This window comes from Anolis carolinensis, chromosome 2 (genome assembly GCF_035594765.1).
Source record: "Anolis carolinensis isolate JA03-04 chromosome 2, rAnoCar3.1.pri, whole genome shotgun sequence".
NCBI lineage: Eukaryota > Metazoa > Chordata > Lepidosauria > Squamata > Dactyloidae > Anolis > Anolis carolinensis.
Genome location: NC_085842.1, coordinates 277,005,174 through 277,022,720, shown reverse-complemented (window position 1 = coordinate 277,022,720; position 17,547 = coordinate 277,005,174). Strand labels below are relative to the sequence as shown.

The following is a 17,547-nucleotide window of genomic DNA, read 5'->3' as shown; positions in this document are numbered from 1 at the left end:
ATCATGGGGTTTTCTGATGCAAAGAGTGTGTGACCTGCCCAAGATCACCCAGTGAGTTTTCATAGCCAAGTGAGGATTCATTCTCCAGAGTTTCAGTACAATCCTCAGTCCACTACTCCTGCCATATATCACAAGATCTCAGGGTGACATACAAGTGAAAGCAAAATAAATACGTTACACTAATTTAAAACAATAGAAAGGATATGTAGTGTGAACCAGACTTTTTCCAAAACCTCATCAATTTATTATTACAATTTCCTAGAGAAATCTATAGCAAATTAACTATTATTGTCCTAAGTAATCGGCTATGGCAGCTAGTGGCTTCCATTTAGAGAGATGGTGACTCCTTTAAACCTGAATTTTAAAGGAGCTGTCCAAGATGTTGAAAATATTTTGGGACTTGGTTCCATAAATCAAAACCTGCAACAGATTCACCATTTCACTGTGAGCTAATACTGGTTATTTTGTTATATAAAACTTATTTTGTTTCTGACCCCAAATGGAGGAAATGATGGAATCCTAACCATTCTTAAAGGTGTCTGCTGCAAAGGTTAAGCTGCCTCTTTTAGATGAAGGTTCTGCTTAGGTGAGCTTTATATACAGAGAGGGATCACAGCAAACCCAACCCTTTAGACAACTGTTGTAACAGAAGTTGAAATAATAATTATAACTTTGGATTATAGACACAATATTATGTTCTGAACAGGTGAATAATTTTTAAGGACACAGAATTAAAAACAAATTACAGTATATTTAGATAAAAGACCAACACTTCAGTGTGTAATATGCAACTCTGAGCCTTCCTGGAGACTTCTGTGTCTGAAAAGAGGCGCTGAAGTTGCCTGGAGACAGAAGTCAACAAAAGTACCGTATCTTGGTGACAGAAAGTTAAGTCTTGTGAAACAGAGCTGCTACAATTCATGACAGATGGAGGGGAAAACATAATCTTGCAGAACTTTTCTCTTTTGATTTTGCACTTTAAACAAAGTCCAAGAAGATTATAATCAGGTACTGGCTTAGGAGCTGCATAACTTATTTTTACAAATAACCTCAGTGGCCTGAGGTTAGGGGAATTTTTAAAATGGTATTTGTTGTAGATTATTAATTATTGTATATGGGGTGTTCAAATAGATTTTTTTAAATTGATGTATGATGTTTTAGTTGATTATGTATTTTTCCCTCCGGTGAGAAGGGAGGGGTATAAATGCTGGAAATAATAAATAAACAAACAAACTGTTTATGTATTTATGTTTTTTAAACTTTTGTACGCCGTTTTGAATCCCATCCATGGGAAAAGGCAGGATAGAAATGATATTATTATTATTATTATTATTATTATTATTATTATTATTATTATTATTATTGACATTTTAGACAAGGCATGAAGCAAAAGTAAAACAATAAACAACTGCAGCTGAAAGACAACAGAAATGAGGGGGTGTTCCAAATTTGGAGTTGGGTTGTTAAGGGATGGAGAATAGTAAGGGAGCTATGTTAAAGTTTTTTAGTTTACTTCTAACACAAAGCAAATATGCCAAATATACTTTATTGCTGCATTTGTGATTCTCAAGGATAAGATGCACTCACGTGCAGAAAAGGATTTGAATAATAGTGGTTGGAAAGAAAAACTGTGTTGTATATTTCTTTTGTGAAACACTGCCATAAAATTATAAGTTATATTACATGACTGTGTTTCTGTTCTGCTTGTTTTATTTTTGTGGTTCATGAAACTATAGCAAAAATAGGACAATTTATCTAATTTTATTCAGTTTCTCCAGCCCAGTGGTTCTCAACCTGTGGATCACAGCCCAGCAGTGGCCACAAGAATGAAAATCCGGTCCATGAATCTCCTTCCTCTTTATTTATTTATTTTATTTCCACTCCTTTCTGCAGAGCTGACCATCCGCTCTACCTTATTTATATGGTTTTCTGTGGCCAAGCAGATGGCAACTACTGGATGCAGGCATGTGGGGGGGAGGGGGCTTGAGGGGCTTCACACTCCCCCCCCAAACTCTCAGAGTGGTCCGCGCGAAGGCCTTACATTTATTATTTAAACTGTTATGTTTATTCATATCATGATCTGATCACCATGCTCAATATATCCCATATGCATGGGGGTATTGGGACAACGATATAAAAGGTTTGCTAGGGTAGATCCTCTCCCACCCAGACTCAGCCCCCCCCCAAGCAAAATCCCAACACCACCCAAATCAAAATCCTGGCTACGGGCCTGACTGGAGGGCATATGTTCTGTATCAGAAACTAGAGCTGATGTGGTCTATCCAATGCAGTTTTCTGAATCAGCACCTCAAATAGCCAAACCAAATCTAAAGTTGACCAAAAACTAATCTGTAACCCTTTTGGTACTAATGTTGGAGAATGGTCGCTGCTGGTCAAAGTGGTCCCTGGTCAAGTGGGCCCTGGTTTAAAAAAAAAAAGGTTGGGAACCACTGCTCTAGCCCTAAAAAACCGAAATTTTCAAACAATTTTTCCTATGCTGGATTTGGAAATCTCATTAAAATTTGTTAAAATTATATGTAGACTTGGTCCCAAGTACGCTTTGGCTGTCTCACTATAGACTAAATGTTACTATAACTACATTTTGCATCATTCGTATAAGTATCAAATACATGCCAGGTGTTTAAAAATATAGGCTATGTGCTAGGAATATGCCAATCTCATCCCATTTGCTGTTCTCGTATGTATGGTTCCCAGCAATAGGTGCCTAAACCCTTTCCTATTAGACTCGGGCCCCATTTACACTGCCATATATCGCAGTTTGAACTGCATTATAATGATCAGCGAATAGAGTCATATAATGCAGATTGAACTGTATGGAACTGTATTTCATGAGTCTACACTGCCATGTGATCACCTGTATTCTGAAACTGCATTATATGGCAGTGTAGATGGGGCCTCCTCAGACTTAAGAGGGAGATTTCAGGGCAAGACTGCTGCCTTGAAAAGAAAATTAAGTGTTCTTCCAAATGTTAACAATTAAACATTAATTCTCTTTAACATATTTCAGATGTTATAAGGATAGGAAAATATTTGCCTTTAATGAACTTCTCATTAAGGAGTATAAATGTATTTGGGGGGGGGAGGAGTAGTGTTGCCTGGTTAAAGTAGCTACATTTTGGGACAATCCAAAGGATAATGTTTGTAGGGGTTTAAACTATCTTTTGTAAATACAGTTGGGCTCATGAGAGAACCAGCATCCAGCCTCATTGCAGTTTCTTCTCTTATATAGATAAACATGGGGCCAGGTTTGCCAAATATCTAACAGTATTACCAAAAGATCAGATTTGATTCTCCAGCCATCGTGTAAGTTAAAGATCACCATAACATTGTGTTTTTCTAAGTCATGTTCTTTCAAGAACCATCGAGATGGAATGGTGACCTCACGGCATTACCTTGGAAACCATGATGCAAGTTCTGAGCATCTTTCAAACTCTGATAACAGCCTGAGCACTTAAGTACAAAACTGTGCCTATACTGATGCAAGGCCAAAACTACATCCTCTTGGCTTGAGGTAAGACAAACTCATTCAACTACTTTCTGACTCTTAATTCAGTTTTTCATTTGCATGATATTGGTTGGATTTTAAATCAGGGATGGGCAGCTGGGCCCCTGCAATTCCCATAGTTTCTAACCACTGCCTCCATTGATCAGGGCTGATGGGAACTGTAGGCCAAAACATTTCACAGTTGAAAAACACATTTTAAATCTTTTCATAGGTTTCTCTATATAATACCTATAAACAATGTGTAAAAGGGTTGTTGATTATGAAATTATGTTTTTCCCCCCCCACCATACTTTTGTTGTTGTTCATACGGCATCAAGAATAGTAATGGTTCAAAAAGCGTTTATGTAGAGCACCAGTCTACATAGATGGCAGTATATAAATCAACCAAAACATTAGATGATGTCTAAATAGCTTTGCCCAACATGATGCTATCCAGTTTGGGGAGTACAAATCTTACCTGAGTACTGACCTCATCATCCCCAGCTAGGATAGGAATTAAAGGCTGATCTACAGCACACCAGACTGGAGAAGACAGTTCAAGAACAGTGGTCCTTGTTGGTACTCCAGATATTTTGGATTTCATCTCTTAAAAGCCATGATGATTGACCAAGTTGTCTATGGCTTATGGGAGGCAAAGTCCAAAAAAAGCCCTAGAAGAAAGTTTGAAATGTCTAACCTTTAACATAGTAGAATGCCCCTTGTGCAGAAAATGTATTATTTAAGGCTTGTGATTTAGTTGGTAATTAATTTCCTATCACCATATGAGCAGATGTCACATAGAAATATGGATGATCAAGGAGTTTCAATTGAGCATTCATGTTATAACAAAGGCTTTAGTTTCCTTTAAAATTAATGAAAGTTTAGCCTTAGTGTGCTATAACTCCAAAAGCCAAAGGAATTATAAATTTGGAAAATACATTAAGACACATATTCAGCCCCCCCCCCCCCTTTTACCTAAGACCTGATTATATGAATTCATCTTATACCCACATCTTCCAGTGTATCCTACATAAATAAAATAAGTGTTGTTTGATTTGGAGAGCAGATTATGTATTTTGATTTTTCAGAAAACCATTCTTGATAATATTAAGTTTTCTGCAATCAGTTCTCTCTTTTTAAAAAAAAACACAAAAAAAAACCCAAAAACCTTTGATGAATAATATTTTTTGGCCTTTACTGCAGGTAATTCTCACAAAAAAAGATGTCAGCAGAGAATACAGAGCTGGTTAATAAACAACTTGACAAGTAAGTCAGATATACGTTAGCTTTACAGTTATCAGGAGTTAAAATTAATTTGGCAAAAAAGGCTCACTTTGTCATCATGGCCACCATTACACAGAATGCATTGCCAGGAGTGTGGACTATTTATTTAAACTCAAATAACCATTTGCCGTCTCTTTAGGGCACATGATCCATAAGCAGCATAAAGAAAGTTCCATCTGCCATGCCATCTGATGCTTAGTTCTTGCCAGACCATGCATCCAAAACTATAATTCACTTCTTATAAACAACTTCATGTTGTTCCAAGGTATTTTTCTGCCTGAGGTGTACTGGCCAAACTCACTCTTCCCACCACAGTGAACAATGTGCATGGTATCCTATGCTTAGCAAGTTGTTTTGCCACATTGGGAAGGAAATTCCACAAGTACATTTTACCATCTTTGGTAGTAAGTAAGAAACTTAATTTATTTTTCTTCCCATGTCACCTAAATTCTACTTCCTGAAATGACCACTTGACCTACCCAACATTAAGGCTTTGCCTGAAATATATGCACAACAACCTCCATTTTTACAGGGACCTCATTCATTTCACCTCAAAAATGGCTTGGGAAAGGGATTCTGCATTTGGTCTCTTTTTTCCGATTTGACTGTTTTCCAAAAAATACATTTCTATCAGTGTTTCCATCAACTTTGACTTAACATGCAAGTCTTCGATGGTCTTATATTTGTGTTGCAATAAATGTTTGCTTTTTCAGAAAGTAATATTTCAACCAGTTCATCTTTTTATGTCCCATTTTAGACTAATGGTTTTTTCCTCTTCAGAGCTCACATCAGTACAAAATATGCGGTAGCATCTCTCTGTATTTCTTGTCAGTATAACATATTCTAGTAGAAATAAGTTTCAGTACTTAAACATGCCTGGTTAAAATTTAAAATTTCTAGCATAAAGAAAACCCTTTGCCCAGCTCTTAAGGCCATCCTAGAAGCAGTATGCTACAGGAAGACATTAATTATAACATGGTTTCAGATAGGCAGCAGTGAATACAAGGAGGAGAGAGAACTGAGCTAAATAAAGGTGAGGACTTTAAAAAATCGTTCAAGATTGCTTTTCAGGCTGCAAGGTCATTACAGCAGGTTATCATTTGCATTTTCCCTGGACAGAGATTTTATAAAGCCAACAAGCATAAATGATTTATCGTCCACTTTTTGGATTCATTTTGACGGATGCCCTCACACTTCTCCCAAGGGAGAGTAATTAGTACAATCAAGCAAATAGACGAGTATCTTGTGACAATGTGTAGAGCATCAGATTTACAGCTTTTGTCTGCAGCTTTTGTGAATGCAGATGCCATAATAAAATAGTTGATCTTTAGGGTGCTACAACACTCTGTTTTTGGTGGCAGCTGACTCATATGGCTAACCTTATAGAGATTTTTACAAGTAGACAATAAAAATAAGTTATTAGTTTTGAAAGCAATAAAGCATTAGGCAGTCAGAATGCGTGTCTGATAAGAGAATCTGATAGTGCCCCTATTTGAAGAGATAGCTCACCTTTCCAGATGTTGAAGGCATTCATTTGCATTTACTTCCTGCAGCACTGGAAAAGATATATCTATATCTATATCTAGGAGTCCCCAGTGGCGTAGCGGGCTAAACCGCTGAGCTGTTGAACTTGCTGACTGAAAGGTTGGTGGTTTGAATCCGGGGAGAGGGGTGAGCTTCTGTTATTAGCCCCAGCTTCTGCCAACCTAGCAGTTTGAAAACATGCCAATATGAGTAGATCAATAGTTACCGCTCCAGTGGGAAGGTGATGACGCTCCATGCAGTCATGCTGGCCACATGACCTTGGAGGCGTCTACGGACAATGCCGGGTCTTCAGCTTAGAAATGGAGATGAGCACTAACCCAAGACTCGGACACAACTAGACTTAATGTCAAGAGAAAACTTTTACCTTTACCTATACTTCTATCTATCTATCTATCTATCTATCTACCTACCTACCTATCTATTTTGACAGGATTTCAGAGCTCATGAAATCATGTTTCTCTGTCCCCAGGATTTGGGGAATGATGTAAACATGGCATATATCTAGGTCCAACTCATTTTAATAGTTCTGTTTGTTGTCTCAAACAGACATAACTGAATAGGCATCATAAATAATTTGTTTTATGGCAATCCAGCTGCAATTGGGATATACTGGGATGAAATTATATGAGGCACACAGTCTCCAACCATATTAAGAGCTTGTTCATTCAATGTAATGTTAGGATCAGGGCCCCTGAATAATTTATATGATTTGGCACAGTTCTTTCAGTCTGAAGCTATCCTCATAGACAGACAGATGGTGATGGCATGTTTACAGAAGGGTACAATTTATTAGGATTATTAGCATTCATTGTTTCAGTTACAGATCCAGACATATATATTATGGATGCCTCATCATATTTTGCTAATAAACTATCAAGCCAATGTGATTTATGCTCCCTTGGAGATTAAACATTTGATGCTGCTTGCTGAAATGATCATTCTAAAAATATCTCTTTAGTTAGTTGAAGTCATTTTCAAAAGGATTTGCATTCCAATTTTCAGGCAGCTTGTTGTTTAAAACAATCTAATATATTGCATAGTTTAATTAAAGGCCCCCGCCTTTATTGTATTGTTTGTCTTTGCTGTTTTTTGCACTAAGGTGCACATCCCGCTTTCTCATAGGCATCCTTGCTCAACATCTTCAGGATTTGTTCCAAACTGCCTAGCAGCATGGCCAGAGTTGACCTTTTGTGCATTTGGCTGGTTTTCTGGCTACCCTGACATTGTCAAAAAAGAGGAAAGTTGCCACCCAAGAAGTGGTGAAAAACAGAATATGCTAAATGATATGTATATGTGCCAATCTAGAAATAATAATTATATTTAAAGTAGAAATGCAACATACGTCATTTAGTGAGGACGATTGACCCGATTGGTTGGCTGCCTGCTTCGACTGCTGCCAAGGTGACAATAGTGGTTGGGCAATTTTAAGGTGCTAGCTTTCTTGTCTTACTTAAACAGAATAGTCTTTCTAACAGGAGACTTTCCTCATGATAGCTCTTTTAGTAGAATATCATTGTGATTCTGCGTTTACGAGAAAAGGGAAGTTATCAAAGCAAATTCAGACAACTAAGGATCCATATGGATAGTTTATTCATGGGTTACATTTTAAAAAAACTTAGTGCATGGCTACTCAGATTATAGTTGCTAAGTGAAATTTGAAACAACAGGATAAGATCTAAAGACAAAACCTCAGTAACTTTTGAAAACTTTTTTCAAACCCTATGGAATATCCATGTTGTCTGCTCTGAACATTTTTTATAGTATGGTTATTAATTTTAAAATTTGTGTTCCCTTTTCAGACGATTCACAGTGTATCCTTATTAAATATAAATCATATATAAGAGAGAAAAATGAAGACACAAAAAGCTATCTTACACTGTATCAGACTATGTCTAATTCAGTAACATTTACATCAAGGATGGGAATGATATAGCACCTGAGGCATAGTTGCACTGCAATGCCCAACATTCCTCATCATTTGCTATGCTACCTAAAGATGCCAAGGGGTCACAATTCAACAACTGGATGGCTGCATGATTCCAACCTTTTAGTGTATTGATCGCATGCAGACTATCACGACCCTATGGCCCTTGGTTCATACTATACTGTGATTGAATTATGTTCTTTCATGAGCAAGAGAGTATGATACAGCTAACAACAACTGTTTGTCAAATAGAGTGCTCATCACCTGCAGCGTTTTAGCACTTGGTTCCTTCTGGCCATCAAATCGTTTTCCTACTTGCAGTCTCTTTGCAACACTGTTTGGAAATGCATCAGGGATGGCCTTTCACTGCAAGATATGTACCTTTCATTATCCATTACAACAGCGGTGTTCTAAATTGGTTTCCCAGTAGACCATATACTTTATCTGAAGGACCAGATGCCGGCTTAGGCTAAAATTTATGCTATATTTAGTCCTCATGTTGACTCTGGGATAAAATATGAATTCTAAAGTAGACAGGACTTTCAATTAAAAAAGTTACTTAGGTACCATTATCATATGGAAAAAAAAACAACTATAACACATCCTGAATTGGGACCAATATTTATCACTACTCCCACACAAACACAGGTATTGTTTTTTTCATAATACAATGTTTCATTTTAATATATTCAAATCAAAGGTTGCTCTTGACCAGAGCTGGTGCTTAGTTTATGAGAAAAATACAGGCTGGTGAATAGTCTCCATTTGCATCTGGGCAAACAGCAATTTGAAATGTTTCTGAGTTACTTTTTAATACACTGTCCTCAGCTTTCCCAAGGTGCACTGGATACACAGCAACAACTATTCAGCATTTTTGTCAAATATAGCTACATCAGGCAAAGGATCTATATCCATCATGCATTTCAGTTATGAACTGCTTTTCAGATTGTTCCATCAATTAAGATTTGAATTGACAAAATAAATAAATTTCCAGAGTGAAGCACAAATTGTGGAAACATACATTTGATTTATGTGTTGTTGAAGGCTTTTAAGGCCAGAATCACTGGGTTGCTGTGAGTTTTCTATATGGCCACATTTCAGAAGCATTCTCTCCTGACATTTTGCCCACATCTATGGCAGGCGTTTGGTGGTCCCTATGTAGACTTGTCCACAGCTGCATGGTATACAGTAGACTCCTGCGGAGGTGAGAGGATCTCTCTTGTCCTTTGCTGAATGTAACATTTGTTGGATTTTCTTAATGGACTGTAGATAGTTTCTAGGTTGTGTTCCTTCATCAGCTCCCACAAGCTTGTGGACAATTTCAACAGAAAGGAGGAAACCATGAAAATGAACAAAATCTGGCTACCGGTATTTAAAAACTCTAAAATCAGAATATTAAATAAAGAACAACACTCTGAAAACAGGGAAATTCCAGATCTGAAACAATCAGGAGCAACTAACACCTCTCAAAAAGGATTTCCCTAGGCAGGAACCAGCAAGACCTTGAAATTCCAAGGCCATGAAATGCTAATCAAGGTGATTAATTGCAACATTCACCCTTTCTTCCAGCAGACAAGAGTTCTTTCTCCCACCCTGGACTTTCCACAGATATATAAACCTCACTAGCCTTGTTTCCAATATACCTCACAACCTCTGAGGATGCCTGCCATAGATGTCGGTGAAACGCCAGAAGAGAATGCTTCTGGAATATGGCCATACAGCCCGGAAAACTCACAGCAACCCATTTTGATTTAGATTTGACAATTCTTTTCATTCTGGTTAGAAGGAACTATATGATTCCAAGTATTCCAAATAGGTGACAAATTTGTTGCTAACTATTTTAGCCTTAGAATAAGATTCTGTCTGATATCTCAAAGGACCTCATCACAAAGACCCATTGTGGCAAATCCATGGGTTCCTGGCGGGGGGCACGGAGAAGCCATTGTTCCACACCCCTCCTGATTTGCCTTTCCCCTCATCCCATGGGGGAAGCATCGCTGCCTGGCTTCCCCTCATTGCTGGTAAGGCAACACGGGAAGGCTCTGGACAGAGTCCAACTGGAAGTACATGTGCGTTGTGTAATGGGCTCCATCCTGAAAAGGGAGAACAAGCAGTGGAGGACAGGCCAAGTAGCCCGTCTGATGAGGTTGTCAGTCTATTTGTGTGGCAAAAGGTTTTTTGCTGTCTTAGTACAATCTTAAGCATGAAAATAGAAAGAGACAAACTTGAGATGATGTATATCATGGTGGCAACCCGACCAACATACAGTGAGGAATTGCATCCTGATTGCACTCCCATTTCCAACTTAATAGATAAATTAATCAATTTCTAACTTAAAATATAATTTAATTGATTTTACACAGTTTGTTCCTGTCTCTGGTCATGGTAGTAAATAGTTCGTATTTAGGTCTTATCCTTTCAACTTAAGCGATTCCTTCTTGGACAGGATTCCCAGTCAGCCTTTCCTGCCTGCAATTCCAAATGTTTCTGGAAGCAGAGTGCATTCCCTCGAAGACCGGCTGTCCAACCAGGAGAGGACCACCACCGTTCTTCTGGATCAGGCCTTCCGAATCAAGGATGGCATTGTTTCTTACCTTCAGGGAAATAAAGACTTTCATCAGGGAGAGTCAGCAGCACGCCAACTACTGGAGAACCACATACAGACTATCACAAGCATAGTGAAAAAGCTGAGCCATGATATAGAGGTACTGTTTCAGTTGTGTTTAGTATCGGTGGCAATTTGTTTAACCTGTAGTTTATTCAGGATGACTGTTTTTTCCAGCTCCAGCTGGGTTTGCTTAATATTAAGTTACTTATAAAATATGTATAGCTTTGATCTTCCCAGGAGGCTGCAAGTCTAGCCAACTAGCTGTCAGCATCTGCCTTATGTCCTGAATGCAAAGTACCTGGTGGTCTCTCTGGCAAATCCTCCAAGGATAGATTCTGACTTGTGGCACAGATGTGTTTCCTTACCATCAACCCCCCCCCCAAATTAACAACAGCATAAGACAGCGGGGTTAGAATATCTTGATTCACGCATACCTTGTGCCAGTACCTGCTATAACTTACAGATACATTCAGAACAGATACCAATGCAACCTTCAGGACCCATGAACTTGTTTAGCTCAAAGGCAATCAAGAAATGTAATTTTGAAACCATTTTCTTTGTCCTTGGGTTACAAGGGACTGTGCTCTGAAGCTGTGTTAATAATCATCTTTTCAACCATTTAATGATAATTCTAAAGTCAAACTAGACATTAGGGCAAATGCATATTCCCAATAGTTAGTTCATTTTCCATCTGATGATGGCATTTCCTTGGACATACAAGCCTGAGCAATCAGACTTGCAAATTACACCAGTGCTTGCCTTCCAATCACAAAACCAAGCATGCTGAATTAATAATATGAAAGTGAGGGCAATCATGACACACACAGGTCTTTCCCTGCTTGCAGGAAAAGAACAAGAGTGGAGAGGGGAAAAACCTTATTGCTATTTCATCAGTGTCATATATATAAATAACAACTAAATTAAAAAATACACAGAAATCAAAGTTAAAATATTTGAAATATATCTAAGTTTCATTCTCAAACATTTAGAAAGGTACAAAAGGTTTAGGATACTATGTTGTAGAACTAAAAGACAGAACTCCCAATGCAATCTGAATAACATGCTAAAATAAAACAACCACACAATTCTCCACACGTCAGTGATGACAACAGTTTCAATATAAAGCAGAGTGCATTCCCTCACAATGATTACAGACTTCTCATAGAGGTTTTGTTAGATCTGCAACTAAGAAATATCCATATAACTAAGAAGATGCAGACAGCTGCCTCCAGACAGCTGCTGGTAAATAAAAACCAGAAAGCTATTTTGCTCTGATAAAAGAAAGAATCTAACCAGGATAAATTTCAACATCATTAAAAAAGAAATGTGACTATACCTGTTACATATTTGAAAGGGAAAACAATGAAATGCATGATATATCAGTAAATCGCATACTATGACAAACAGGTATTTTCAAGATTTGAGGGAACATCTTTTCTAAAATATACTCAGCACATCATGTAGTTTAATGCTCAAGGAACTACTATTGTAGCCTTTTTGCAACTTTTGAGGACCTTAGTGTCTCTTCATGTCAGGAATCCTGGTACAGCTCAGACAAACGGACTGAAGCAGCGAAAGCAAAAGTTCATATCAACCTCTGAAAATGCAGAATAATTTTACACAACATGTAAAATGACCATAGCAATTTAGATTCCAGATTTACCTCCCTTTGTATATTTAATTTCTCATCCAGATCTAGTACTTTATTATATTCAGGGAGGTATTTATTTATTTATGTACAGTATTTATATTCCGCCTTTCTCACCCCAAAGAGAACTCAGGTTGGATCACAGAACAGAAGCAACTTGCAGTTTAAGTCGCTCCTGACACGAAAAAAAACAGAACACATATATGGCAAACATTCAGTGCTGATTATAACAGTGGCAAGACAGACAAGAAGATAGAGGTTGTCAGGATCCAGGCTGCAGAGCACCAATAACCATGCGCAGAGACCAGATTCTATCTAATATCTTTATTAAAGAAATATATAAAGTCAATAAAAACAAGTGAAAAATATAGTTCAGAAGCAGACCTTTCAGGAAAGGCCAAATATAGTCCAGGAAAGTATTGTCCAATATAAGATATTAGAGTTCAAAGTTATAATCCACTTGACCGAAACACACACTATTGCCAAGCAATAGTGCGGGGAACTGTCCAAAGTCTTTCGAGGCTTAAGGTAAATCCGAAGGAAACTGGAAAACAAGGCTTGAAACTAGGAAGCAAGGTCCGTGGTAAAACGCAAGACAAGGCAAGACTTGAAACTTGTCTAGGTCAAACTTGAAACAAGGCAAACATGAAACATGAACTGAGTCCATAGAAGTCCGTGAAGCAAGGCAAGGCTGGAATCTTGATCCGTGAAACAAGGCTAGGTTGGAAACTTGATCCGTGAAACAAGGAACTGGGGTACGAAGTCTACACACGATCTCTCTCCTCAAGCTGAACAAATTGACTCCGCAAGGTTCCCCTTGCGGCAAAACCCCTATATAGGATCTTGTTTTTCCGCCAACAGAACACTTTCCCTGGAGAACAAGAAAGGAAACCAAACTCTGTCCAGATGCATGACTCCTTAGAATTTCCCAAGGGAAGCAGACCTAATCAGCTAATTGGCAGCGATCCTGAGGCTCCGGCGATTAGCCTCCCTGGCTCCTCTATCTCTATTATAATTATCTTTTCGGGAAAACGGGGGAGAATTCTGCCCAAGGCTTGTTTGGTTAACTTCCTGAGGACAAACATCCTCCAGGTGGCGAGGCTCCGATTCAAGCTGAACCGGTGGAAATCCCAAATTTTCCTCCTCATCAGCCACAATAGCACTAGGAACGGGACTACAAGGCCCATGAGACATCACAGAGGTATATATAGGCTTTCCCATCTTTCAGCAGCTTTGGAGGCTGGGCTCGGTTCCGGCCACCAGGGTGCTGTTGCTCCATCTCCCTGCCAAAGAGCTTTCTTGTTTGTAAACCTCCTTTTTCTGATCGAAATGCCAAGCCTAAATACCTCCCCGCTTTAATGCGATTCTTAATAATCTACTCACATTTGTTTTTGAACAGCTTGGTAGGCAGAAGCTGGGCTATTTATTACAGAATCTTCCAAAATGATCTTCAGAGAGAAACAGGCAAACACCAAAGTTTGGGAAATGACTTTTTTGGATTATAACTTAAATGTTTTATTATAAAATAGGCAACTTTCCCAAACTTTGGCATGCACACAAACATAGTCCAAAAGTTTTACAAGCCCAGAATTCTACCCTCTTGTGCAAAATGTGTAGAATTGCTTTCATTGTGCTCCCAGACAAGGCCTTTAATGTACTATCGCCCAGCCATGTTCAAAGCATTTTATATATTTCACTGGTTATAATCATCCAAGTTTTCCTCTGATCCTTTACTATCCATTAAAGAGAAAAAGACGAAAGAACCGTGCAATGCCTTTGGATTAGCCATGCTAGGAACATCAGGAGCATACCTCTGGTCTTCCCCATTTTAACTCTGGTTTTGCTCCCCATTCTCTTTGCTTCACTATCCTGGTGAATGAGAAAATAGGAGCAGCGGGCATCCTTCTAACCATTGTAGCCAGTAGTCAGACATCCACAAGTCTAGAGATTTATTTCTCTCACATACACATACATCGGCTTTTAAAAATCCTATCACAGTAATGAAATACTTCCTTTCACAGAGGTGGTTTTCAGTCTGCTGCATAGGGCTATGAGGCTGACATAACAGCCATGAATAATTTGGGGTCTTGGCAAAGAAAGTCACTAGGGAGAGTGTACATTAACAGCCCATATTCAGAGTCGTCATAAGTATACATTACTGAGATGCAGCATGAGAAGAAGGGCTGTGAAATTATAATGGGTTTCTCTGCTTGGGAAACAAAACAAACCCATCAACACCGACTTTATAGAAATAGCATTAGTGAGGCAGGAGGCATTTTAGTGTGGGTTTGAAATTACACAGAGTAACATAATTAAAAAGGTTTTAAAGGAGTCTTAGTATTTCTAAAGAATTATTAAAGAAAAACGTATTAGTCTTAAAGCTGCTGCCACATTTCTTTTTCCTTTCTTCCTCCCTTTTCCTTCCTCCCTCCCTTTTAACATTATTAGTTCAATTACATTTAGGTAATAACAATCGCTTAGAAAAAGTGCAATGTGGAAAAGAAAATAAGTCCGTCCGTCCGCCCCCCCCCCCCCCCCCCCCCCCCGCTCTCATGGATTTTGAGAGAAGAGAGTTGTGTAGGATTTTGTCCTGGAGTGGCCAATGCATGGCATGAAAGCAGAAGCAGTGGCAGAACTTTTGGGGTACCTTTGGACCAGACCTTAGAAAACTACTTGTTTCAACCATAGTTCCCAGAATGTTTCAGTTAGCAGCATCGCTGCTAGCCATAAGGGTTTGGGGATTCATGAAACTGTATTAGTTTATTTACATCCCTCATTTTTCTTGAAGTGGGACCTAAGACAACTTGCAAATTTGTGTAATATCTACAAACTCAGTATCCATGAATTCAGCCATCCATGGCTTGAAAATACTTCAAAAAATACAAACGACATAGGGAGTAATGTGTTGTCGAGGGCTTTCATGGCTGGAATCACTGGGTTGTTGTGAGTTTTCCGGGCTGGCTGTATGGCCATGTCCCAGAAGCATTCTCTCCTGATGTTTCTCCCACATCTATGGCAGGCATCCTCAAAGCTTGTGAGGTATTCCAGACATGAATCAATCAGGGCCAGCTAACACCTCCCAACAAAGGATTCCCCCAGGCAGAAAGAAGCCAGACCATGAAGCTTGCAAGGCCTTTAATGCTAATCAAGGTGATTAATTGCAACATTCACACTTTCCTCCAACAGACAAGAGTTCTTTCTCCCACCCTGGACCTTCCACAGATATATAAACCCAATGTGCCTAGTTTCTAACATCTCACAACCTCTGAGGATGCCTGCCCTAAATGTGGGTGAAGTGTCAGGAGAGAATGCTTCTGGAACATGGCCATACAGCCCGGAAAACTCACAACAACACATATGGAGTAGTAAGCTGGCTGCCTTTTTTCAAAACACTTAGACTACACTGCAGTGATCTGCAAGTATTAGCTGTTAGGGACACAAGCATTGACTGGCAATTAGCTGGTTAAATTCCCAGTCAAATGTGCATATATTTTAAAACATTACAATAAAAGTTAAAGATAAATTAATATTTATAGCCAATCAATCATTTTGAATTATGAATGACAGAATAAAAAAGAAAGAGAGCCAACCTAGCCCTCACCCAAGGATCTCAACACTTTTGACAGTTTCATTATAGTCCAACCTTGGCAGATAATTTCAACTATGGTTTTGAATAAAGCAAGGACAAAAGCGTGCCTTCCCTGTATTACTCTCCATATTAACGTGAAGATAATTCTTAAAATGTAAGTCTTTGGACAACACTAGAAGACACGAATCATTGCCTGATTCAGAACGATGGTTTCTTGTTATGTAGGTGAGCCAGAGGGCCCTTCTTCTTAGATTGCTACAGAAAGCCATGGTTTCCCACCATGTGATCAGGCCACCCCTTGCCTTCCTCTCTTCTGACATCTCTACTTTTATGTTTAGGTTGCTTTTGCTTTTAAACAAATCACAGTTCACTCTGATGTTAGAACCTGGGGGGTTTGCTGTTTGTTTAAAACTGTTGTGCATTAGAATGAGTCAGACTCAAACCTGGCCTGTTTGCTAAGTAGAGGTCAAACAAATTGCCATTCCCTGAATCCCAGAGCAGCTTCTTTAAACACAGAAATTGTTGCTTCCATTTTCTTCCTTATGGCTGCAAAGAAGGAGAGAGGAAAGATGAAGCAAGCAAATGCAAGGACCTCTATGCATGACTTATTCATACAGTGGAAAGCCATGGTTTCAGCTAGGAATGACAGGTGCCTTGTTTTTACTGTGAGAATATAATAAAAGGCATGAAGAAGGCTCATGATAAGTGGTCTCATATAGGGATATTGAATTCAGTGGGATTCAATAACAACTAAGTGTGTAGAATGGTTGTTTAGTAACCCTAATAATTACAAAGTAGTGGAAGGAAGACAGGGAATTTTTCTAGGCTAAGGACCTCATCCTATGATGGGGGTGGGAAGCAGGGGAAAGCGGGAAGAAGCTTCTTCTTTAGCATTGTGTTTTGTGCCTTTCCATGTTATTTAAAAATGGATAATTGCTGTCTCCCTTATCAAACCATTTGCCTTCATAAAATACAATGGAGACATCCAATGACAGTTGCCATCACAGTTTCAAGTACCTGCCTTTTCCTGATTCCAAGTGAATTGAGATGTCTGGGGTTAATAGCTTGTCGTCGTCTCACTCGTTCAGTCGTTTTCGACTCTTCGTGACCTCATGGACCAGTCCACGCCAGAGCTCCCTGTCGGCTGTCACCGTCCCCAGTTCCTTCAAAGTCGAGCCAGTCAATTCAAGGATACCATCCATCCATCTCGCCCTTGGTCGTCCTCTCTTCCTTTTTCCTTCCTTTTCCCCCAGCATCATGATCTTCTCCAAGCTTTCCTGTCTTCTCATGATGTGGCCAAAATACTTCATCTTTGCCTCTAGTATCCTTCCTTCCAGTGAGCAGTCGGGCATTATTTCCTGGAGGATGGACTGGTTGGATCTTCTTGCGGTCCAAGGAACTCTCAGGATTTTCCTCCAGCACCAAAGTTCAAAAGCGTCTATCT

General features: G+C 39.0%; 1 protein-coding gene across 2 annotated transcripts in view; it reads left to right on the top strand.

Moving 5' to 3' along the window:
• Positions 1-860: 860 nt before the first annotated feature.
• Positions 861-17,547, top strand: part of fam81b (family with sequence similarity 81 member B) — a 31,740-nt gene continuing 15,053 nt past the window's right edge. Inside the window, exons 1-4 of one of the 2 annotated variants that reach the window (XM_008103060.3) lie at positions 861-1,008; positions 3,363-3,532; positions 4,709-4,771; positions 10,705-10,963. In XM_008103060.3, coding sequence (XP_008101267.1) covers positions 4,728-4,771; positions 10,705-10,963 — 303 coding nt within the window. In that variant the 5' untranslated portion in view covers positions 861-1,008; positions 3,363-3,532; positions 4,709-4,727. Of the gene's footprint in view, positions 1,009-3,250; positions 3,533-4,708; positions 4,772-10,704; positions 10,964-17,547 lie in introns of both variants that reach the window. The other variant, XM_008103061.3, reaches the window with a different exon arrangement.